A 25746-nucleotide genomic window follows, 5' to 3' on the forward strand; every position below is an offset into this window, starting at 1 on the left:
AACTTCGTGGCCTGAGGACCCAGGCAGAGTCAGGGCATTCCCCAGGGTGGCTGCAAGCACCCAGGGGTGCAGTGTGCACACATTTGAGTACATAAAAAAGGAAGTGTTACTGAAGCACACATCCACACGAAGACGTGAGATGTGACCGTACTTAGAAACACATCGGCACAGAACAGGACCCTGAGACTAAAGCTCAGATGACTCTGCCTCTCCCACTCGCAGTGGAATTCCCCCAGCAGTTGTCTGACTCCCGAGGCCCCGCTCAGCCCAGGGCTCTGGCGGACACTGGAGCCACGGGTGGGCGCACAAGCCAGGGAGCCGCCCTGCCTTGTGCCCTCCCCATCACCGCAAGCCAACTAGACAGAGATGAAGGAGGGGCCTGAGAAGATGGCTGGTGAGAGAGAGGACACGGAACAGCAGGGTGTGGGCTCGGGAGGGTTGTGTGCATATGTGTGGGGACGCCTGCGTGCCTGGGAGCATGCGTTCCACACCTGCGTGCAGACGTGCACACGCACAGCCAGCGAGGCCCGCTCCGAGGCCCGTGCGCATGCGTGGCGCGCTGTGAGTCTATCGGAGCGTATTTTTTCCTTCCTTCCAATACTTGTTGGGTACCGACTGGGTGCTAGGAACAGGGGCCAGAGCAGGTAAAAGGCAGAGGAGACGCCCGGCCTCTGGAGGAGTCCATTCTGCCTGAGGAATACAGACAATAATAAACATGTAAACGATTGGTTCCATGATGCCTCTTTGAGAAACCAATTGAAACAAATAAGGAAAGGAGGGGGTGGGCCTTGCGGCAGGCAGGCGCAAAGGCCCTGGTTTTGAATCCCTTCGGGGAGAGAGAGCGCGGTGGCCAGATACTGCAGCCGTGTAGACCCCAGCTGGAGAATTACCTTTATGCTGAACAAGCCAGGAAGTCAGTGGAGGGTGCTGTTCAGAAGAATGACATGACCCGACCGAGTTTTCACAGGATCGGTGGCTGCTCTGCGGAGAATAGATGGGCAGGGGAGGGCCGGCGCAGGAACGCGCGTGGCCCCGGAGGAGGACGTGGCCATTACCCAGACAGGAAAACGGGTGGTGGCTTAGAGCAGGACGGAGCCGGTGGGGGAGCTGAAATGAGGTCGACCTGTGGAGGGATTTTCAAAGTAGAGCCGCGGGCCCTTGCTCATAGACCGCATATGGGGTGTAAGAGGGAGAAAACTCAAGGATGACGGTGGGGATTTCGACCTGAGTGATTAAGTAGATGGAATTTCCATTTGCTAGACTAGATGGGGGGAGCAGATGCGGGGACCAGGGGAAAGCGGGAGCTCCATCTCAGACGCACTGAGTCAGAAGTACTTACTTCCCAGACAGCCGAGCGGAGAGCTTTAAAAAGGCAGGCGAATAAGCAGGTTCTGTGGGGAGCTCTGGGCCGGGGAGATAAATGTGGAGGTTGTCAGTGGCCACGACCCAGTGAATTTCCGAGTCTGGTGAGAACTTAGACACGAATTTTGCAAATAGGGAAACTGTGACTCACATCCCAAGTCAGGCGGGCAGCCCGAGTCCCTGACTTCCCAGGTCCAACGGCCCCCACGCCACTCCCCAACGAAAGGACTGGAAAGGTAACTGGTGCTGATGCTGGAGGAGAGCTGCCTGGGGGGCTGGAGGAGAGCAGGTTGCCCAGGCAAGGCCTGGGAAGGACGTGACCTGGGCCCATGTGTGTTGGCGATGCTCCCCCTGCTGCCCTGGGGAGAGCAGCTGGGGACGGCTCCAGGCAAGGAGTAGCCACACACCGCCACCACCCAGCTCGTCCATCACCAATAGAGAGGGTCAGGTCTGATGGGAGCATCTCCGCCCCAGAGATGGGAATGCTGAGGCCCCGCCAGGAGGGATGTGGCCACGGTCACCAGGCATGGTCAGCAGCAGCCATGGCTGCCGGGCTTGGCTCTCAGATGCTGGAGTGGCCAGGGCCTTGTTTTACAGAGAAGGGCAGGAGGTCATCCAGGATCATACCGAGCAGGAGGCGGGGGCGGCCCTGAATCCCAGCCCCATAGCGCCCCCCTTCCCCAGCCTGCTGGCTCCATCTTACACTCAGGACAAAGGGAGGCGGGATGGCTCTGCAGGGAGGAGCTGGGGAATCCAGGAGGAGGGGGCAAGAGGCAGAAATTAAATTAGTTTATTTTATCCGAGCAACTTTTTGAAGGAGAAGCGAACCCGACACGGGGGTGTGTGCTGAGACTCCAGGCAGCTTTGAAAATCAGTCACAATTACTGCGCCTCCTGATCCGGGCTGAGGAGGGCGGGGCGGACAAGCGGCAGTGGGGCTGGGTGGTTGCGGAGATCAGAGGGAGCAGGGACGCAGCTTGGGACATGAAAGGCAGCAGTGCTCGAAAATTAAACCACTCAGAGCTTAAAAGGGAAGGGAAGTGTGCCGGGGGCCGATGCGCCATGCTTCTGAGGGGGGCCGCGCCAGCTACACTGGTCCCGAGGCAGCCAAGCAGGTTCTGAGCTGGCGGATGGAAAACCGCCTGCCCGCCCACGTGACCTTGGGAAGTCCCGTCCTCCTCTGGGCTCCTCAAAGTACCCTTCTGAGCCTGGGAGGGGTTTGTTCATGCCACAGATGTTTATTGAGCACCTACTATGCGCCAGACACTGTCCAAGCATTGGGGCTGCTTAGAAGGCCCACATACTATATCAGGGAAAGATGAGAAAGAAACAAGTCAATATATATTGCCTAGGGGCTGGATTGCCCTATAGAAGAGGGGGTTGGCAGTGATTTTGGTGTGGGGGGATGCTCTTTTAGATAGAAGGGTCAAAAAAGCTTCTCTTTTTTCTAAGAGAACATTAATTCGCAGACTAAAGCAAAGGAACCAAAAAACTATACCAAACAGTAGTTTTCAAACTATTCGCGTACCCAGGTGACCCGGAGAGCTCATTAAAGCTGATGGCCGCTCCTCTCTCCCTGGAGCTTGCTTCTTTATTTCTCTTTGTGGTGCTGGGTAGCCGACTCAGGGCCGCATGCATGCTATGTAAGGGCTCTAATACTGAGCTACAGTTTCCCTGACTGAGTAGGTCTGGGCTGTTAGAAGTGTTAATGAAATGCCCAGGCGATACTTTTGGTTTGGGGACCACACCTAGAGAACCGCTAATCTAGGAGAATGCTCCAGCCACAGGGGGCAGCAAGGGCAAAGGTCCTGGGGCAGAGTGTGTGTGTCGTGTTTGAGGACTAGAAAGGAGGCCAGTGTGGCTGGAGAAGAGGAAGGGATGGAGAAGTGTCTGGGCACCTCAGGAGGACCCGAAGCTGGATCACACAGGACTCGGGACTGGGTAGCCAGTGGAAGGTTTTCAGTTGTACTGTGCGTGAGATGGGGAGGGAGGAAGGGATATGCTCCAACTTGTATTTATAAGAATGACTTAAGCCGGGCATGGTGGTGCACGCTTGTAATCCCAGCATTCGGGAGGCTGAGACAGGAGGATTATGGGTTCGCAGCCAGCCTCAGCTACTTAATGAGGTCCTTTGCAACTCAGTGAGACCCTGTTTCAAAATAAAGAATAAAATAATAGGGCTGGGGGGTGTAGCTCAGAGGTAGAATGCCCCTGGGTTTCATACCCAGTTTACTGAAAAAAAAAAAAAAAAAGACTTAGAGCTGGGTGTGGTGGCCTATACCTGTAATACCAGTACTTGGGAGGCTGAGACAGGAGGATGGCAGGTTCAAGGCCAGCTTCAGCAACTTGGTGAGGCCCACAGAAATTTAGTGAGACCCTGTTTCAAAATAAAAAATAAGCCAGGTGTGGTGGTGTGCGTTTGTAATCCCAATATTTAGGAGGCTAAGACAGGCAGATCTTGGGCTTGAGGCCAGCTTCAGCTACATAGTGAGGCCCTTTGCAATTTAGTGAGACCCTATTACAAAATAAAAAAATAAAATATGGCTGGGGGTATAGCTTAGAGGTAGAATGACCCTAGGTTCAATCCCCAATACCACAAAAAATAATAAATAATAATAAATAAAAAATAAATAGGGCTGTAGCTCAAAGGTAGACCACCCTGGGTTCAATCCCCAGTAACACACACACACACACACACACACACACACACACACACACACACCTTGGTTGTTGCATTGAAAATAGAGTAGAGGGAGGAGGGCTGGGAGGAGGTGGTGGGCAGGGAGGAGGCTTGAGGATGCTGACTGGGATCCACGCAGATCGTGAGAAGGGGTGGGATTCTGGACGTGTGTTGAAGGTAGAGCCAGCTGGCCTCGGTGGCGCTTGCCTGTCATATCAGTACGGGGGAGACTAAGACAGGAGGATCGCAGGTTCAAGGTCAGCCTCAGCAACTTAGTAAGATCCTGTTTGAAACTTTTAAAAATAAAAAAGGCAGCCAGGTGTGGTGGCACACGCTTGTAATCCCAGTACTTGAGAGGCTGAGACAGGAGGATCGCGGTTCGAGGAGAGCCTCGGCTACTTAGTGAGGCCCTTTGCAACTCAGTGAGACCCTGTTTCAAAATAAAGAACAAAAAAAAGGGCTGGGGGTGTATCTGGGAGGCAAATGCCCCTGGATTCCATCTCCAGTACCATAAAAAAAAAAAAAAAGGCTAAGGGCCTAACTCAGAGGTAGAATGTTTCTGTGCTCAGTCTTTAATACATTAAAAAAAGAGGACTAGCCGGTCCAGGAGGGACTGGATGTGGGGAGCTGAGGCAGAGGAGACAGGATGGTCTGAAGATTTCGACCTGAGGAAGTGGACAGATGGGGCTGCTGTGACCGAGACAGAGACCAGTGCTCCGGAACAAGTCTGAAAAATAAATGAAGAATTCATCCTTGGGCATGTTCCGATTGAGACGTCTACTGGAGCCAGGTGCAGATGTCAGGGGCGCAGATGGATCTGAGTCTGAACATTGCAGAGCCAGGGAAGTCAAAACTCGAGGCCGCAGTGCGGTCAACAAGGACTGAGCCCTGCAGTGAAGAGCCGGCCAACATAACCTCTCCATGGAGGGAGCCTGGATCCCTCTCCTGGGATGTCACAACCCAACCGGTGGACGCAGGAGCATTTTACAGGGTCCCACACCAGTTCACCCCCAGCCCTGTTTTCTTTTTATTTTGAAACTGATTTGCAGAGGGCCTCACTAAGTTGCCGAGGCTGTCCTCAAAGCTACAGTCCTCCTGTTCCGGCCTCTCAGGTACTGGGACTACAGGCAGGTACCGTCACACCTGGTTCTCTACGTACCACTTAATGCCAACTGTGTGCATGACACTGTGCTTGGCACCGCTGAGGGCACAGAAAGAGGCATTCAACTTAAGGCACATTTATTAACTCGTGCTTCATTCTGGGCACTGCAGGGGACATAAAGATTAAGTAATTGAATTAAGCCCACAACTGTTTATTAGCACCTATTACACACAAGGCCTCCAGAGCACTTGACTCTGTAGAATTCGAGAAGATGAGTCACCCGACGGCAAACATTTATTAGCACCTACTTTATATCTAGACCCACCGAGCATAAAGAGAATTAAGTAGTTACTTTTGATTCGGAAAACACTTATTAACACCTCGCGTGCACGTCGCACTTTGCTAGGCGTGCGGAGGGTGCACGGCGGAGCAGGACGCCGTCTCTAACCTCGGACCAATTCCATCTCCTGCACCAACTTTGAGCCGTTGGTCGTGGCTGTAGGGCGGGGTCAGGGAGTCAAAGAGATTGTTTGGGTTCAGCAGAAAAGAATGCCACAACGGGTTAGTGATGTCTACAGCGAGAAAAGGACGGGGGATGTGGGGGCACGTCGACCGTAGCACCAGCACGGCCGGGCCACAGGGCGGGGGCTCAGCTGACCGTGGCAGCAGGCAGGGACCTGCCGCAGCCCCAGCCTCGCGCCTTCCAGTTCCTCTGTGAGCGGCATCTTTAATGGCTAAGAAAAGGCTGTTTGGTAGTACAGCCTGCACTTCTTGGGACATTCACTAAATAATACCTATCAGCCAACACTGCTTTCACAGAGCTATTTCCCTTTATCCTCGCAATCCCGGGGAATACGCAGGGCAGGTATTACTGTCCTCATTTTGCCGATGAGGAAATAAATGCGATGAGAGGTAAAGTGACTCGTCTCAGGTTCCACGGGAAGAGTCGGAGCTAGAACGACACCCGGAGCCTGGAACCGGAGCCGAAGTGACTGGACTCGGCACCCACGGCTTTCTTTTTCTTTTATTTCCTGTGGTACTGGGGGTAGAACCCAGGGGCTTTTCTACCTCCCCAGGCTGTACTCCCAGACCTATTTTATACTTTATTTGGAAACAGGGTCTCACTAAGTTGCCGAGAGCCTCACTCAGTAGCTGAGGCTGGCTTCGAACCTGTGCGATCCTCCTGTCTCAGCCTCCCAAGCGCTGGGATGACAAGCGTGCGCCGCCACGCCCGGCGACATGACCACTTCACACTAAGGAAGCAAGGCAGCAGAGAAGACAGGGAATGATAGCAGAAGCGTGCTCCCCGGTGCCCAAATCCGGGGCTCAGAAGCGGCGGAGTGAGGCAGAGAGGGCAGGAGGGAGGCGGGGGGTGGGCCGGGCCCCCAGGGCCTCATCTGGGGAGGACATCAGCAGCCTGGGGGCCTCCGACTGTCCCGTCTGCAGCCAGAGAGAGTATGGCTCAGCAGCCCGCAGGCCCAAGCCAGGAATCAATCGCTGGCTCTGCAGAGACAACTTCTAAAGATGTTTTTAATTAAAGTCCAGGAAGATCTATATGTGCAATATCTCCTTGCCTAGCAACGGCACTGCCTCTCACCACCCGGGTCGGGGGAGACGGGGCAGGAGGTTTCTGGGGGTGGGGGAGGCGTCAGAGAGGCGCAGAGGCCCTGGCCCTGGGGAGCTGCCCCCCGGTCCAGGTAAGAGGCACAGGGAGAAGCCCACCCACGTCTCTCTTTGGCTTTCCCAGCCATGAACAATTCGACAAACGTAAGCGCTGTCATCGCCAGATCCTGTGCCCACGGGGCTGGCATGGGGGTGCAAGGTGGTAAAGCTGCCCTGGAGGGCCGGGCGTGTGGTGGGCTGCTCTGCAAATGGTGGGCAGATAGATGGAACTGAACCGTAAGCAAAACTGGTTTTGCCACTGGCAGAAGGATGCATGTCAGATACTTACCTAATGTTGCTGTCCCAAACAGGCGAGGCCGCTGGACCACACAACAGAGGTCCTTGTGGAAGTGCCGTCGTGCTAGCCTGGGTGCCCCACAGAGGAGCTTGTGGGTCTCAATTTGGGATGGTGGGAGAGTCCTCTCTCTCTCTCTCTCTCTCTCTCTCTCTCTCTCTCTCTCTCTCTCTCTCTCTCTCTCTGAGGCACATCCCGCTACACACGCACTCGGGTGCTGCCTGGGTGGGTGGGACTGTGGCTGGGACCCTGAGGAAAGAATGAGGGGCGCTGTCCAGGGTCCCTCTCTCTTCACAGGCCCACATCTTACCAGACCTTCCCGCTCCTTGTCCCTCCTGCTACCCCCAGCCCTGCACCATACATGCCTCTGTCTCTGTTCCCTTTCCCTGTCTCTGTTTCTGAGAGTCTCATTTCCAGCCCCGCTCTGGCATCTCTGTCCGCCATCTCTCCATCTCTGGCCCACTTTCTTGTCCCACCTCTCTAGAGGTGCCGCTTTCCCTGTCACTTGTCCCTGGCCCCACCTCCTCTCCTCCGTCCCGCGACCTCCCCTCCTGCGCAGCCACTTTCCCCGGGTCTCCTGTGTGTCATCCATCTGCATTAGCCTGCCCTGGCTGGGCGGCCGGAAGCAAGGTCAAGACTAGCCCAGCACTCCGGCATCATGACTGATGTTCCAAGAGGGAGTTGGGAGGAGGCGGGAGGGAGGAGTTTCAGAAGGGGTTTGTTTCCTGTGTAATCCCAGTGTTCCCAGGGACTCGACAAGTGGTTTTTAATTTTTAATAGAAAGCATTCCGTGCAGTGCTGGCAGCAGCAGGGGGTGGGACTTGTATTTTTTTTTTTTATAAATGTTTGAGAATCTAAATGTGAGCCTAGGGTGTCCCTGGGCCCAGCAGGGTAGCCGAGGAGGTAGGGAGGCAGCCGGATGATCATAATTACAAACAACTTCATCATAATGACACGTGGTCACCTCGGTGGAGGACTCTGTTCTTTTGCTAAGTGCTTCACGTCTTTCATCTCATTAAGGGGTCCCCCACACCCGGGGAGCAGGAGGGATAAAGTGTTATCTCCATGTTACAGAAGGGGGAACTGGACTCGGGGAGCTTGGCTGGTTTTCCTGCGGCCCATGCACTGCGCCGAGGACAGGGCTGGAGTGAGAACGCCTGTCTGTATCCTTGAGCTCCTCTGCATGCAACACTCACCCCCTCCAGCAGCCCGCGGGGCCTCGATTGCCCCCCACAGATAGCAAGCGTGAAGGGACAAGCTGGGATGTAGGTTTCAGTCCTGCTCCGGGATGGACCGCATTAGGACCACTCAGACAAACCAGAGATGAGGCTAGGAGGAGGGGCAGGGATAAACTCCTGTTGGGCACCCAGTACACGCCCAGCTTTACCAGCCTCCTAATTCACCATCTCTAGCCCTGAGTGCATCTTGGACATGCAGGTTGGCTGCTCTAATATTACAGATGAGAGCCGGGCGTGGTGGCGCACCCTTGTAATCCCCGCGCTTGGGAGGCGGAGACAGGAGGATCGCGCAGGTTCGAAGCCAGCTACATGCACTGGCTTAGGAGACTCTGTTTCCAAATAAAAAATATAAAATAGGTCTGGGAGTGTAGCCCAGAGGTAGAAGGGTTTCCAGGAACCCCAGTACCACCAAAAAATAATTATAGATGAGAAAGCAGGCCAGACTTGTCTGAGGGCACAGAGTGAGGGAGTGGCGGGTGGTGGGAATCTGAACCCAGGACTGTGGTGGTCAAGGGGCCTCTCCTCTCCAGCAGCACCTGACTTCTCATGCTGACTCGGTGGCATGAGCTGACCTCCTGCCTCTTTCTCATGCTGGCGGTACAGGCTCAGTGAGACCTGGAAACAGACCTGGCTTGGAGTCCCCCTGCTAGTGATGTGATCTTGGAAAGCCACTAAGGCCCCCGTGACTCAGTTTCCCCACCAGTTCATCCAAGGGGTGGAGTCTCGGGCATTGGTTTTTAGGCCAGGAGACACTTTAATTACTTCTTTAGATTTGTGTGGGGAAGGGTACTGGGAATGAAACCCAAGGGCGTTCTACCTCTGAGCTATACCCCCAGCTCTATTTGATTTTTTTAAATTTTGAAACAGATTCTCACTAATTGCTGAGAGGCTCACTAAGTTGCTCAGGCTAGCCCCAAATCTGTGATCCTCCTGCCTCAGCCTCCCAAGTACTGAAATTGTAGGTGTGTGGCACCACACTTGGCTCGACCAGGAGGCACTTTCTTTCTTTTTTTCTTTCTTTTCTTTTTTTTTTTGTGGTACTGGGGTTCCTGGAAGCCCTTCTTTCTACCTCTGGGCTACACTCCCAGACCTATTTTATATTTTTTATTTATTTGGAAACAGGGTCTGTGCGATCCTCCTGTCTCTGCCTCCCAAGAGCGGGGATTACAAGCGCGCGCCACCACGCCCGGCTCCAGGAGGCACTTTCGAATCACCCTGGAGCTTGTAAAAATACCCTTGCCTGGGCTCCACCCAAAAGTCTTATTTAATTGTTCTGGGATGGGGCTCCACGTTGGTTTTATTTTAAAGCTCCCAAGAGATTGTAATGCGCAGCCAGGTTGAGAACCATTGGTTTCTGTGTCCTCCAAGGACCAGCTTTTCTATATTTGACATTCCGTATGAATCCCTGGGCCCTGAGATCCTATTTACCTAGGAATCAGTTAGGCAGCCCTTTCTCTCCTATATCCCAGCCTGGACTCTTAAACACCACTTCACGGAAAGGCTGGGGGGTGGGGCAGCACCACGGACAGCGGCCAGTTCCAGCCCCACTTCTAGGAGCCTGGGCTAGAATCAGCAGCAGGGAGGGAGGATGCAAACCCAGCTCCTGCCCTCCCGCTCCCCTCCCCTCCTTCCTCTGAGTCTCCCCTCTCTTGCCCACCTGTCTAGTTCCACTCCAGTCGACCTGTGAGCCAGCATTCAGGGGAGTCTTGACATCAGATCCACCCGGTGCGAGTCCTGCCTTGCCTATCTCTTTGCCAGCTGAATTTGCTAGGTGCTACCTTTGGACCTGGTTGTAGAAATCAATTTGAGTTTCTTACAGCGTCGCACCTGCTTCATAAATAAGGAAGCTGAGGTAGAGAGGGGCCCACTGCTCAGCTTGGCTTCCTGTCCTCACATGTAAGGTGAAGATCGTAATAGTCTCACTTGCGAGGCTTTATTGTATGAATTCCATGAGGCAGTGTACATAAAGGGCTTATATCATGGTACCTAGCACATCATTGTCATTATTATTATTATTGTTATTATTGTTATTTTGTTATTATTATTATGTTGTTATTGTTGTTGTTGTTGTTGTTGTTATTATTATTATTATTATTATTATTATTATTATTATTATTATTTGAGTGGTCCTGGGGATTGGCTCCAGAGGTATTCTACCTCTGAGCTATACCCCCAACCCTTTTTATTTTGAAATAAGGTCTCATTAAGTTGCTAAGGGCCTCACTAAGTTGCTGAAGTTGGCCTTGAGTCTGCAATTCTCCTGTCTCAGCTTCCCGAGTCCTGGGATTTTTATAGGCCTGCACACCCACACCCAGCTCACTGTTACCAAACACTAATATATAATCATGGGTTCCAACTCATGAGAGCTGTATTGATCTTCAGAACTTTTGTGGGCTGGTAGATAGCACATTGGTGGCTTTAAATTGGACCAAGGTAGAAGTCCATACACCACCGAGATCAGTGAACACTTGGGGCATTCCTGCCCCACTATGTCAGAGTCAGTGTGAGGTCTGGAGCCGACCTAGAGGGGACAGCCCCTAGGTGGTCTCATCAGCCACAGCCTGGCACCTCCTTCATCTGCCATGGTGGGGAGCTGCTAACTGTGCAAAGGTGGGGTGCGTGGCCTGAGGAAGCCACTCCTGTGGGCCTGGGGGAGCACAGGCGAATCGCTGACCCTCTGCCATCCCCACTGTCGGCATTAACTGTGATGGCTGCAATAAAGAATCCCGGATTGGGGAAATGATTCCATCATCCCCGCGGGAGTCCCTGGGATGCAGCCAGGGAGAGAGAGAGAGAGAGAGAGAGAGAGAGAGAGAGAGAGAGAGAGAGAGAGAGAGAGAGAGAGAGGGCTCAGCCATGTCCCTGGGGAGTCACTCAGCCTAGTGCTGTGGCTTGCGTATGGGGTGGTGGGAACGGGCAGGGGGAGTGACCGAGAGTCTCCCCCGTAACAGTTATGACACCCACATTTATTGAGCACCCATCATGAGCCTGGTGCTTTATGTAGCTTCTCCTATTTCATGCCTCCGTGCGGGAGGCATGATTGTGCCTTTGTACTCCGTGTGCCTCGCCTCCAGAGCTGACAACCACCTGCATTTATTGGCTTCTTAGCGCGGGCTGGGCTGGGCACTGTCCTTGGTGCTGAACGTGGGAATCTATTTGAATTCTCAAAAGGATCTCAGGAGTTTAGTAATACCGTCTCCTTGGTTTCCCAAGTGAAGGGTTTGAAGCCAGGCATATGGCATACACTTGTAATCCTACCACACAAAAAAATCTGAGGCACAAAGGGGTCCCTGACATGTCCAAGGCCCAAATCCTACTAAGCGGCAGAGGTACTGGCTATGCGTCCAGACCACCATCCTGTGCCTGTGCTGACTCTGGTACCCAGAGGGCTTTGGCAGCACAGTCCTGGGTTCAGCTCCCACCGCTTCCTCTCCCTGGACGCTCAGTCCAGCCTTTCCCCTTTCTGGCCTGTTTTCTCACCAGCAGTATTAGAAAGTCCCACTCTGCATCTCTGAGATGCTCTGAGGATTGGAGATGGTGTGTTTAAGAGGTGGGTGAAGCCAGGTGCAAGGCCCGGCAGCTCACCACTCCCTCCTCCACCTCGTCGGGAGGGCCGGGGGCGGCGCCCTTAGCCTCGAGCAGGGGACCCCTGGACACCAGCATCCGGAGGGAGGGGCTTGTCCACTCTGCTTCCCCAGCCTGTCAAAGCAAGTTTGGACGTGGCTGACACAGAACTGGAGCCTTCAAAGAGAGGCGCATTGCAGGGCCAGATTAGGAGACTCTGGTTGGGAGGGGAACCAGGGAGGGAAATGAGGAATGCAAAGGAGTGAAAAATAAATACATGTGTCTGTCTGGAATGATGGAGGGCCCCGGGCTGTAGGCGGGAGAGGCGGGCAGCGGGCTGGGCTTCGCAGAACTGCTGCGGTAGCACATCCAGGCTCACTCATTAGCCACACACTGAACCAGCCTCACCTCCCGGCATGCCACTCTGCCAGCCCAGAGAGCCCGGGCCCCAGCCAGCATCCAGCAGCCTATGCCCCTGAAGCGAGTCTCGGTCCGCGCCCTGGGGTTCGTACCCTGGGACTCCCTCTGGAGCTTCCCCCTCTCCCCCTTCTTTCTGGAGAGGTTCAGCTGTACCAGACGGCTTTGCCGGCCCCTCTGCTTGACCCCTCCCCCACCGGGTCCAGCCTCACGTCCCAAGCCCTGCTTTCGTCAAATTGAACATGATGTCAAATTAGAGCCATCTCTGGGACAGGCCGAGAGAAGCTCCCAGTTTAATGAGGCAGCGTCGAAAATCAATAACTTAATTGCCGCTGTTTGATGGACTTTTATCCAATTTATACTCTCCCCAGCAGCCTACGTGCAGAGCATGAGGAGAAGTGTGTGGGGGGCTGTCTGGGCACCCGGGGGAGGGGCGAGGAGGGCACCAGGGCCTGCAGCTGGCTACTTCCCTGAGGGAAAGCTGGGCTCTGCCACTCTCCTGCCCAGAGCCCTGGAGACGCCAGCCCCTGAGCCCAGTGAACCGGGCCATCCCTCTTGGCTGCCCCCAAAGCCGAGGCGGGGACCTGGATGAGAAAGTCCTTGAGGGACCCAAACAGGTGGAGGGGGTAGAAGAACTCGGGGCGGGGAGGGAGGCGCCTGGCTCTAAGGTGGCAATCACCTTAACCGGTGATTAGATCACTGCAGTCCTTGAGAGACTACCCCCAGCCGCTCTGTGCCCAGAGTTCAAAATTCACTCCCTCAACCAGGCGACTGTGGCTGAGGGTTAACCCCGTTTTGTTGAAGAGGGAACATATTTAGAGAGGCGCCTCTCCCTGCCAGTCTGAATCCACACCGACTGCAAGGGTCCGCCTCCCATGACCTCCATGGCTCTCTTCTCGGGCTTCTCTGGGGTGGGGAGAGGTGGGAGGAACGAGCATGGCGGCTCCGGGTGACCCTGTCTCTTGGTCTCCGGGGCCTAGGCACCTCCGTGATGCAGGTGATGGCCTCCGATGCCGATGACCCCACGTACGGCAGCAGCGCCCGGCTGGTGTACAGCGTGCTGGACGGCGAGCACCACTTCACTGTGGACCCTAAGACCGGTGAGGGGCGGGACCGGGGCAAAGGGGTGGAGCCTGGGTGGAATTCGAGGGCGGGGCTGTAAGGGGCGGGGCCTGGGCTGGAGCAAAGGGGTGGAGCCTGGGTGAAACCCGAGGGCGGGGCTGTAAGGGGCGGGGCCTAGGTTGGGACAGGGAATGGAGCCTGGGTGGAACTCGAGGACGGGGCTGTAAGGGGCGGGGCCTGGGTTGGGACAGGGGTTGGAGCCTGGGTGGAACTTCAGGGCAGGGCTACAAGGGGCGGGGCCTGGGCCAGGACAAGGGGGTGGGGCCGGGGTGGAACTTGAGGGAGGGGCCTGGGCCAACCCAGTGGTGTCTATGCCGTGGGGGCGGTCAAGGACCACAGCCAAACCTCAGAGGTCTACTTGTACCAACAACATTGAGGTCGCACAGAAGACATGGAGACAGGCATCTTGCAAGCTGCGGGGGACGCCGGGGTGTGTGGTAGGGGGCAAGGACGGGAAGAGGAAAGGGATGAAAAACAGAAAAAAAATTGGTGGGGGCTCCTGTGAGACTATCATAAAAATAAAAGGCGGAGGCAGCTGCTCTGGAAGCACCTCGGAGGCCTTTGAGCAGCTCGTTTGTCCTTGGAACTAAGAGGGAGGCTGTCCTCGGCCCTTCCAGCTCCCGGAGGGGGCCTTTTCGGCAACGTTGGAAACTCTGCTCACAAGGCTGTTGTTAAGGATCTGATGGAATGACAAGCAGGCCGAGGCCGTTCTAGACGGCGAGCTCCTTTCCTTCACAACCCCCATACACACAGGCACCACCAAACAACGAGCACCCTAAGGCCCAGAGAGGTGAAGCAACTCCCTGGAGGTCACACAGCTGCCCAGGCCTGCCAGCGCCGGCTCTCACCACCCCTGGCGAGAGGAGGGAGGAAGATCTGCGAGTCTACCAGATACCGCAGAGCGTGTATCAAATGCCCCGGGGCCTGCGCACTCGGGACGTGAGGCTTCCTGGGGACGGCAGTGGCAGTCTCCAAGGGTAAGAAGCTGCCGGCCAGATGGAGACTTCAGAGAGGGCACTCCAGGCCAGAGGCGTGGAGATCTGCCCGAGGCATGAGGGGAATTCTAAGCAACTGGGGCTTGGGCTCCGGGCGCTGAGAGATGATGCAGGAGCTGGCAGGGCCCGCTGTGCCGTGCGCGCCAGGCCGGCGAGGAGCTTGGGTTTTAGTGTGAGGGCAGTGGGCAGGGAGTGACGATTCGGCCTGGAGTTTTTGTCCGTGTGTTTGTTTGGTTCTGTGTGGGGAGGAGGGTTCTAGTCTACGAGCACGGTTATAATTGCATCCTACTCTCTTACATATAATATCTTCGTTATTATTTCCTCCTTGCAAAAGTAATACATTTTAGAAAACATTCAAACATTAAGTAAATGTAAAAAAGAAAGTGCTTCCCACTCCCAGCTCCTAGTCATCGCAGCTCTAAAGGAAGCTGCTTGTCGTGTGTGTCCTAGGAGACCTTGGACTCATTCACTTGAAAATACTGTCAACTGGGCGCCATGCTGCAAGCCTGTAATCCCAGTACTTGGGAGGCTGAGATAGGGGGATCGCAGGTTCGAGGCCAGCCTCAGCAACTTAGTGAGGCTCTTGGCAAATAAAATAAAATATAAAGCCATGGTGGGGCTTACCTTCTAATCCCAGTACCTGGGAGGCTGAGACAGGAGGATCGCAGGTTCAAGGTCAGCCTCTGCTACTTAGTGAGGCCCTTCTCAACTTAGTGAGATTGTACTTCAAAATAAAGAATTAAAAATAGGGCTGGGGGGTGTAGCTTGGAGGTAGAATGCCTCTGGATTCAATCGTGTGTGTGTGTGTGTGTGTGTGTGTGTGTGTGTGTGTGTGTACATACATATATGGAAAGAAAAATATTAAGTCATTTTTAGAAAATCGATTATACATCTCAAGGTTCAAAATTCAAAAAGTTCAAATGAGTATTTAGTGGCAGTTCTTCACCCTCTCCAGTCCCCCAAGCCACCCAGTCTGTGTCCCCAAGGCAACCGATGTAATTTTCTTGTGAATCTTTCCAGAGCTTTTCTATGCATGTACAAGAAAATAAGGCTCTTGTATTTGTTTTATTTTTTTCATGAACGGTAGCTCTAAAGACATGCTCTACACACTGCTGGCCTTTTTGCCTAACAATATGTCTTGAAGATTATCCCCTATCAGTCCATAAAGAGCTTCCTCATCCTCTTATTTAATGTCTGTTATGGATACACTAAAATTTATTTCGCCAGTCCCCCCTTGATGGACACTTATGCAGTTTCCAATCTTTTGCCGCAACGAACAGTGCTAGAGTGGATAACCTTGTGCATACATCATTTTGTGCCTGTGTGAGCATATCTGCAGGATAATTTTCAGGAAGTGGGAAAGCTGGGTCATAGAGTACATGCATCTGGAATCCCAGCAGATAATACAGAAATGGACTAGATTACACTCCTGCGAGCCGCGTGTGAGAGTGCTGGCTTCCCCTCCTCCTCGCCGACGCTGTGGCTTCATTGATGACTTCTAAGCAGAGACGTGACACGCTCAGGTTTTCATTTTAACAAGATCCCTCGGGCAGCCACTGTAGAGCTTGGCTCCGAAGCAGGGATTGGAGGCAGGGAGGCCCCCAAACATGGGGTACCTCGTGTAGAGCCCCCAAAGGACAGAAGCCAGAAGCTGGCAAACTCCTTAATCTGCCTGTCCAGTTAGGAGGGCAGGGATGGTGAAGGACTGAGAAAGAGGGGGGCATTGAGATGCTGAGGGGTACGGTGAGATCCTGCATTGGCCAGACCAAGGCCCCGAAGTTAGGAACCCCTGATTTCTCTTTCCACCTCGTCCTATGTATTCAGCTGGGCGAGGAGCACCTCCTACTGAAACAGGAGGAATGAGAATGACAGTAACTCTCCAGCGCAGAGGAGTCGGCGGCAGTGCCCTGGGGTCTGTGGCAGAGTTAAAGAAACCAGCTTTCACCTGGAGAGTTCAGGTTATTTTTGAGTGCCTACTATGTGCTCATGCATTTGACTATTTTTTGAGTGCCTACTATGTGTCAGTGCAGTTAACTATATATTGAGTGCCTACTATGTGCCTATGCAGTCAGCTGTTTATTGAGTGCCTACTATGTGCCCATGCAGTAGACTTTTTTTTCCCCGGTGGTTCTACGAATGGAACCCGGGGCTGTTTTACCCCTGAGGTATACCACCAGCCCCATTTTATTTTTTATTTGGAAACAGGGTCTTACTGAGTTGCTGAGGCTGGCTTTGAACCTGCGAGCCTCCTGTCTCAGCTTCCCAGGTACTGGGATTGCAGATGTGGATTACCACACCCAGCTGCATTAGAGTATTTATTGAGTGCCTACTATGTGTTTACAAGCACAAAAGCATATAGTGTAATGTCATGTAGCAATGAATGTAAAACAGGGTAAGGGGATGGCCTTGGAGTAAGAGATCAGGGCAGGCTTTTCCTGAGAGGAGGCCTTGCGGCAGAGCCAGATGGAGTGAGCGTGTGAGCCACGGGGAACTGGGGCCAGGGCTCTGCGCGCTGGAGGAGCAACACGCGCGTGGAGTTGGCTCCGGGGGCGATGGTGGTGATGGCGAGACCCTGGTCCACTTAGCAGGACGGGGTAGGGACCTTCGGGTGGGTGCGCTTTCAGGAGGCGAAGAAAAGACAGGACAGGGAAAAAGAGAAGGGCCAGGACTGAGTGCTGGGAGGGCCAGGGGTGGGCGGATGGAGTTCAGACTCCAAGAGAGGCAGGAGGGCGGCCAGTGTCTAAGATGCAGCCCCCGCTGCGGAGGGAGGGAGGCTCGAGGGGAGGGTGGGGAGCCGGAGGCCCTAGAGCCTGGAAGAGCAGAAACGTTCCCCAGAGGCTGAGGAAGGAGCGCTGCCAGGCAGGTGAAGGAGTCAGCGTGGGCCTGTGCCAGGGTCCTTCCTAACACTTCCCCGGAAGAGCCAGAATTTTCCTCGCCGGGCCCCCAGGCCCATTGTCAGGGCCGCCTTGGTACCATTCCTGGCCCCAGCTCCATTTTCCCAGCCAGGAATATTCCGCCGCTGCGGGTCTATATTTAGCCGCCGCTGTGAGGTACAGTCTGTTCTCGCTGTGCAGATAGCAGGGAGCAGAGCCCGAACGAGGCCTGGGAGGAAGGTGTGAGGCAGGGAGGAGGCGACGCCACGAGGCCCGCGTGCCGGAGGAGGAATTAACTTGTGTGTTTTAAAGGCCAGGCCTGCCAGCAAGCCCCCCACGGGGGCAGCAGGGATGGCATTTGCGGGCTAATGAGGCGTCACACGGGCCCCAGGGCCTCTTCTGCAGCATGAGGGGTGGCAGGGCAGAGGGGACAACAGCTGGATCTGGGGGCATTGGGCTGCGGGAGCCGTGGTCAGGTTGTAATTGCCAGCCCCCGCCCTCCACCAGCCCAGCAGGGTGGGAAGACTCAGTGGCTTCAGGATCTCTGCAGAAAGTTCTCCGCCAGGCCAGAGCCGGCCCTTTCACCAGGAGAAAAGGAAACACACATGCTTTGAGCACCTGTAAAGGGCTTGATTGCGGGGTGGAGGAGGTGAACTAGACCTGGTTTCTGCCCACACAGTTTTTGCTCTAACAGAGAAGCTGTAATAGGTGGCCACCCCCAGGCTATGAGGTGGCAGGGGTAGGAGGGGCCAATCACAGTCCAAGTAGTATTTGAGCATTATGCCAGGCTCTATAGATATGCTGGTGGGTAACACCAGCATGGACTTCTGTCTGAAGTTCTTTATTATTATTATTATTATTATTACTATTATTATTATTATTATTATTATTTTGTAGTAGTAGTAATAGTATTTTGGTACTGGAGATTGAACCTAGAGGTGTTCTGGAGATTGAACCTAGAGGTGTTCTACCTCTGAGCTACACCTCCAAGTGTCTTTTATTTATAAATATATATATATGTATATATATATATTTATAAATAAAAATATATATATAAATTTTTTTTTGGTACTGGGGTTCCTGGAAGCCCTTCTACATTTCTACCTCCAGGCTACACTCCCAGACCTATTTTTTAAATATTTTTTTATTTGGAAACAGGGTCTCTTAAGCCAGCAAGGCTGGCTCCAAACCAGTGCGATCCTCTTGTCTCCACCTCCCAAGAGCGGGGATGACAAGCGTGCGCCACCACGCCCGGCTTATTTTTTTATTTTTTATTTTGAAATGAGATCTCACTAAGTTGCAGAAGGTCTCACTATGTTGCTGAGGCCAGCCTTGAATCTGTGGTCCTCAGGCCTCAGCCTCCCAAGTACCGGAATTACAGGCATGCGCCATTATGCTTGGCTGCCCTGGAACTTATTTTGGGGTATTCCCAACCCAGGGTTCAAGAAAGGGGACCATCAAGACACCTCCAGAATGTGAGAGCTGCTGCTGGAAGCTTCTCTCGTCTGAGCCTCTCAGCAGCTGTGTGGGTACCCCCACTTCATAGGATGGAAACGGACCCACGAACACATCCGAGGTTGGGTGGCGTGCAGCTGGTGGAGAGAAGGCGCAAACCTGTCCCAGTCTGAATCTAGATTCGATCCTTTTCACCCTGCCCACGTCTGAGTCTGTGTATCCCTGGCGCAGAGTAGGTCCTCCATAAGTGACGAAGGGGTGAATGACTTTTAAGACCTTCCTGAAGCCAGGCATGGTGGCAAACACTCGTAATCGCAGCATTCGGGAGGCTGAGACAGGAGGATCGCGGTTCACGGACAGCCTCAGCTACTACTTAGTGAGGCCCTTTTGCAATTCAGTGAGACCCTGTTTCAAAATAAAGAATAAAAAAAATAGGGCTGGGGGTGTAACTTGGAGGTAGAATGCCCCTGGGTTCCATCCCTAGTACTGTTGGTATTTAAATATAGATAGATAGATAGATGTTTAAATGACCTCTGGATTACTTTTATGTGTGTATGTGTGTGTGTGATGTTGGGGATGGAACCCAGAGACTTTCTACCCTGAGCTACACCTCCAGCCCTATTTTATTTTTTCTTTTGAAATAGGATCTCACTAAGTTGCTGAGGCTGGCCTCGGTCTTGCAATTCTCCTGTCTCAGCCTCTCTAGTACTGGGATTACAAGTGTGTACCCCCATGCCCAGCCCTCTCGAATACTTTAAATCATCTCTAGATTACTTATAATACCTATTATAAAGTAAATGTTACGTAAATAGTTGTCATCGTCTATATTTTAGAAAATAACGACCAAAGAAACAGTCGGTACATGTTTTATATAGACACAGTGTTTGTTTGTTTTTTTTCCCCCTGAATAGTTTTAGTCTTCAGTTGATTGAACCCACAAATACAAACCCAGCAGAAATGGCTGGAAGGCCAACTGGAAAGTGACTTGGCCACTCCCACTAGGAGGCGGAGCCACATCTCCAATCTGGGCTGGCCTGTCATTTGTTTTGGCCAATAGAATGGGGCAGAAGGATATTATGCAAATTGCAAAGATTGGGCCTGAAGGGGGCTTGAGGCTGGCACTTGCAGAGTCCTGAGCCTGCTGTCCTGAGTCACATCCTGCAGGAGAATGAGAGAAGGAAGGTGTCCCAGCCCACAGCCAGGATCTGCTCCAGAGGTGTGCGTAGGGTCCTCCTGGTCCTCCTAGCCCAGCGAATCCTCCAGCAGAACGTGGCTACATGAGTGAACCCAGACGGAACCAGTCAGCAGATTTCTCCATCAGTTATCTAGGACTATGTAGCCGAATACCCTAAACTTAGTGGCTTAGAACAACAACAATCTGTTCTCTGTCACAGTTCCCTGGGCTGGCTGGGCACTTCCTTTGTGGGGGTCACTCAGGTGGCAACAGTTGGCTGCCAGGTCGCTGGGGGGCAGCTGGCCTGACCGGGCCGCTCCTCCTGGGCTTCTTCACTGCACAGTGCTTTTGAATCCCGGGAGGACAGTGCCCCCGCGCACCCAGGTTTATCAAGCCTCGGCCTTTGTCGCGCTTGCTGGCGTCCCATAGGCCAAAACAAGTCACGTGGCCAAGGCCTGATTCCGAGTAGGAGAGAATGATCCAAGATTGTGGATAGCGGGAGACATGGTTCAATGAGAGCTATTGCCATGGCAACCGACCACAGCCCGTGACCCAGGAGCAGGGCCCCGGGCAGCATGGCTCCTGGGGGCCAATTCACAGATGCCGAGATGGCACCCAAATCACACGCTGAGCAAGACTTCATGACCGGTTTCCAAGGGACGAGAGTAGCATACCCAGTTCTCTGGAGCTGGAAGTGGCAGGGTCGGCAGGGGGAACAGCCGCCTGGCGCTTCTGACCCACGGGGCAGAGCCAGACCCAGACCCCAAGCCCCTTGCGGAGCTGGGATGCCCAGCTTTGGTGTCCAAACACATGGGTGTACAGTGACCCGAATCCTACCAGCAGCCCCCTATGTACAGGGCAGCCCTAGGCGCAGAGGGACCTGCACTGAAGACGGCCCCCTCCCTGCCCTTCTGCCTGGGACCCCCGCTCTCAGGCCTGGCGCTGCTGAGCCCCCAGCTGCCCTCTCCTGTGCCCCCACCTTTCCTCCTCCTTCCAAGGCTCTCCTTTCCTGGTTTCTCTCTCCACTCCCTCGGGCTCTCCTCCACCCTCTTCTTTCCCCGCCTTCTTTTTCTCTGTTTCTCTCTGGCTCTCCGTCTCTCCCTTGCTCTCTCTCTCTCACTGTCTCTCTTGTACTTCTCTCTGGCTTTCTCTCCCTTTGCCCTTTTTCCTCTCTCTCTCTCTCTCTCTCTCTCTCTCTCTCTCTCTCTCTCTCTCTCCCCCCCCCGTCTCTCTCCTTTTCCTTCCCCATCCACCTTTCTTCTCTCCTTCTGCCTCTGTGTGTGTGTGTCTGTCTGTCTGTCTGTCTCTCTCTCTGTCCTTCCCTCTTTCCTGTATCTTGCTGGATTTCTTCCTTTCTCTCCCCTCCCCTCCTCCTCCTATCTATCTCTATCTCTAGCTCTAGCTCCTTGCCAAGGATTGAACCCAGGGCAGTCCACTTCCAAGCTATATCCCCAGCTCTATTTTATTTTTATTTTTAAAACAAGGTCTCTCACCGAGCGTGGTGGCGCACGCTTGTCATCCCCGCGCTTGGGAGGCGGAGACAGGAGGATCACGCAGGTTCGAAGCCAGCCGTGCTGATTTAAGAGACTCTGTTTCCAAATAAAAATATAAAATAGGGTCTGGAAGTGTAGCCCGGAGGCAGAAGGGTTTCTAGGAACCCCAGTACCACAAATAAATAAATAAATAAATAAATAAATAAATAAATAATAAACGGGTATACTCACAGCCTCCTCATAGGATGTGGAGAGAATTAAATGGATGATTCATTGAAGGTGCTTGGAACAACGTCAGGCACAGAGTAAATGCACGTTGAGTGTTGGTTACTGTTGTTATCACATGAGCTTCTCCTAGAAACCTGTCAAGTGACTTTGCTCCAGGTCCATTTGACAGCGTCTGGAGGCATGCTGGGAACTGGGGTGCAGAGAGCGGATGCTACACAGTGCAGTGGGTGAAGGCCAGGGTTGCCACTAAACATCCTATAGTGTACAGAGCAGCCCCCCACACACACACGACAAAGAATGGTCCTGCCTAAAATGTCAACGGTGCCACGTTGGAGAACTCCTGCTCCTTAGATAGGTATTGTGGTGGAGCCAGGACTCGGGAGGCTGAGACAGGAGGATCTGGGTTCGCAGCCAGCCTCAGCTACTTAGTGAGGCCCTCCAAAACTTAGTGAGACCCTGTTTCAAAATAAAGAATAAAAAATTAGGGCTGGGGGTGTCACTCAGAGGTAGAACTTCCCTGGGTTCCATCCCCAACAGCGCAAAAGAAAAAAAAAAAAAAGAATAGAAAATCTGGCTGGGTGTAGCTCAGAGGTAAAATGCCCCTGGATTCAACCCCCAGCATTCCCCCCCCCCAAAAAGGGAAAGAAAAGGTATTGTGGTTGTCCTCATTTGACAGATAGGGACAATGAGGTTCAGAGACCTTGCTCAGAGTCACCAGACTAAAAAGCAGCCGATCTGGGTTTATCCAGCCCAAAGCGATCTGCTTCTGAGACTCCCCGAGACCAGCCACAGCACGGGAGGAGCCGCTAAGGCCGCTGTCAGAGGCTGCGTGACCCCTGATTAGACCGAATGCTCGTTCCATATCTCCTTGTGATTTCACAAAAGCAGGAGCACCCCCAGAACCTCCCATTTACACACACACGTGCACACACACACACACACATGTACGCACACACACCCGGCGTGCATGCCCAACCGCCTCTCCCTTCCTTCTGCCTTTACTAGAGTCTGGGGAGCATTTGGGGACAGGAGGAGGGAGCTCAGGTTTTATGGGGCACATCACGGGGCTGCTGGAGCATCACTCCACCTGGCGCGCAGGCCCTGGACGCCACCTGTCACCACCTGGTGCTCGGGCGGGCTGCAATGAGTGTCAGGAGAGGTTCTGAATGCTTCACGGACTCCCCCTCCAGACCCGAGGCTCCTTGGCCGGCAGGGAGACGGGAAGCTGGCCTTCCCTCCCTCCCTCCCTCCACAGACTCAGTCTCGCAGTCACCCCACTTCTGCCTCGTGGAGGGCTGTCTGCTCAGGGACCAGCCGATGCCTGGACAGAGTCTGGCGCCCACAGGGTGCGGCCCTGGGGCTGGGGGACTCTTCATGGAGCGCGGCATGGTACCTGTGAGTGTCGCTGACCCAGTCAGGCTCACGTAAAATATCAGGAGGAGAAACTGAGGCCCCGCCGGGGGACCGGTTGGCTGGGTGCGGCTGGGAGCAGCACAGGCCTCTTCTTGGTAAATCAGGCAATCTTTCCCTTTGTTCTTCGTTGTTCCTGTGTGAGATGTGTGTGTCTGTGAGTACACATGAGTGTTCAAGGGTGGTGTAAGTGTGTATGAGTGTGTATGTGTGAGGCTGTGTGCAGGTAACAGTCGTATGAGTCGTAGGAATGTGAATGTGTGTTTGCACATGTGTGCACTTCAGAGTGTATTTGAGTGTGAGCGTGTGCACGTGTGTGGTGATCTGAATGTGCCTGTGTGCGTGAGCACGTCTCTACGAGCACACATGCGTATGGTGGCCGCTGAGCCCCACGCCGGCACCACGGACATGCGGCACTCCCCCCATACTGAACTTGACCAATAGGAACTTGGACCTGAACGCAGGGTCCCCACGGCTGGCGGCCCCGGGTCTCACCTCCTTCTCCTGCAGGCGTCATCCGGACGGCCGTGCCCGACCTGGACCGCGAGAGCCAGGAGCGCTACGAGGTGGTGATCCAGGCCACGGACATGGCCGGCCAGCTGGGCGGCCTCTCCGGCTCCACGACTGTCACTATTGTGGTCACCGACGTCAACGACAACCCACCTCGCTTCCCGCAGAGTGAGTGAGACCGTCGGCAGCCGGGCTGCGTCTGTGTGTGTCTGACGGCCCACTCACGCCTCCCACCGACCCCGGCTTCCCGCCTAAGGGCACTGCTGCCATCTCTCCATCCACCCCCTTGGTGCCACCTTGCCCGCAGCCCTCTCTGGCCATGCCCCCCGCAGAAGGCCCCAGCCAGGTGTGGTTTGCCGTTCATTCAAGGGACGCAATGACTTTCCCACCCCTGATCTTACTTTCTGCAGAGAGGCCCCACCTGTGCAGCCCGCCCAGCCGCACCGGTCCTCACTGGCCCCTGCGCCCCTGGGACCTGTTGACCATGCGCAGCTGACCCATGCTTGCAAACGGACAGGTTTGGGCTGGGTGGGGGCTTGCATGGGTGTAGACTGAGGTATCAGTACCATCTCCGGTGGAGGGACACCCACCGTGTGCCTGGAGAAACTGAGTCACGGGTGTTTCCTCCTGCTATGAGGCCGGAGACTTCTGAATTGGAAGGCCTCTGCACCCTCTGCCTCTCCTGGCACAACAGGAGCTGGGGGCTTCTCCAGCCCAGGCCCCCACGTCCTCATCAGCCCCTCTGTCCCAGGCTTAGGCTGAGAGCCGCCAGAGCTGGCAGAGACGAAATGCCGCTGGGAGCTGGGCTGATTCCTATCGGGCGAGTCATTACTCGAGGTCTGCTGCTCTCACATTAGGCCCCGCCACGGGGGAATGACCCCCGCAAGATAAGGGAATCCAATCCCTTAGCCGAGCACACAGCCAGACAGCGCGGCAGAGCCTGCGGCCAGCACCGCTGTGCAGCGCCGGGAGCCGGACACCGAGGCCGCACTGCCCATGCCGCAGCCGGCCCCACCAGGGAAGGAGCCGCCCAGCTGCGCTCTGAGCAACAAGGCGGCCCCCCTCGCCCCTGGAACTGGGGGCAGAGCAGGGAGGAGCCCAGGCCCAAGCTTGTAATCCCAGCATTTGGGAGGCTGAGACGGGAGGATCGCGGTTCGCGGATAGCCTCAGCTACTTAGTGAGGCCCTCCGCAACTCAGTGAGACCCTGTTTCATAATAAAGAATAAAAAATAGGGCAGGGGGTGTAGCTTGGAGGTCAAATGCCTCTGGGTTCCATCCCCAGACCCGCAAAAAAAAAAAAAAAATAGGGTTGGGGGTATAGCTCAGAGTTAGAGAGAGGAAAACTTCTCCTCTCTCTGCTGTCTCCTTCTCTTTGCCCCCTCGTCCTCTTTTTCCTTCCTCCTTCCTTTCTTCCTTCTTTTCCATTCCCTCCCTCCTTCCCTTCCTTCCTTTGTGGCAAAATACAGCACAGAGAGCATAAGGTAGAAATGTCCAGTTCAACAAATAATTATAAAGCAAATACGCCAGTGACCAGCGACCATGGCGCAGACGCACGGTGCGCCCCTTGCAGCTTGCGAACCCCCACCACTCCCTCGGGTGGTAACCACGCTTGCTTTTCTCATCTATTCTTAGCTTTTCTTAGAGTCTGCTCCCTTCTGGACGCATCACCAAACCTTCTAGGCCCATTTTGCCCACTTTAACCTCGTCTAAGCGGCGTCACGCAATGCAGAGCGCTCGTGTCTTGCTCCTGTGTCTCAGCCATGCTTAGGAGCTCAGCTGTTCCTTGCAGTGGCGCTCTTTTTCTTTGCTGTGTGAATTTTATCATTTCTTCTGCTGTTGATGGACACCGGGTTGTCTCCGGCTTGGGGCTACCGTGAATGAACCCACTTTAAACATCGTTGCACATCTCCTAGTGCCCCTTCCATGCATTTCTCTGCTGCATGTAGAGAGGACAAAGACTGCAGGGTCCTGGGACACGCCTGGCTTTGCTAAATAAAACCAGACTGCTTTTCCTATGAAGAAACCTACATGAAGCCGGGTATAGTGGCGCACACTTGTAATCCCAGCGCTTGGGAGGCTGAGACGGGAGGATCGCGGTTTGCAGCCAGCCTCAGCTACTTAGCGAGGCCCTCTGCAACCTAGTGAGACACTGTTTCCAAATAAAGAA

At 54.2% G+C, this 25746-nt stretch overlaps 1 protein-coding gene across 1 annotated transcript in view; it reads left to right on the top strand.

Moving 5' to 3' along the window:
• Positions 1–25746, top strand: part of CDH22 (cadherin 22) — a gene marked incomplete at both ends in the record, with an annotated part of 76421 nt that overhangs the window by 12018 nt on the left and 38657 nt on the right. Inside the window, 2 exons of the mRNA XM_080716765.1 lie at positions 13300–13419; positions 23580–23747. Of these exons, the coding sequence (XP_080572891.1) occupies positions 13300–13419; positions 23580–23747 (288 nt within the window). The remainder of the gene's footprint in view (positions 1–13299; positions 13420–23579; positions 23748–25746) is intronic.

Source organism: Muscardinus avellanarius (genome assembly GCF_963383645.1).
Source record: "Muscardinus avellanarius genome assembly, chromosome: 19".
NCBI lineage: Eukaryota > Metazoa > Chordata > Mammalia > Rodentia > Gliridae > Muscardinus > Muscardinus avellanarius.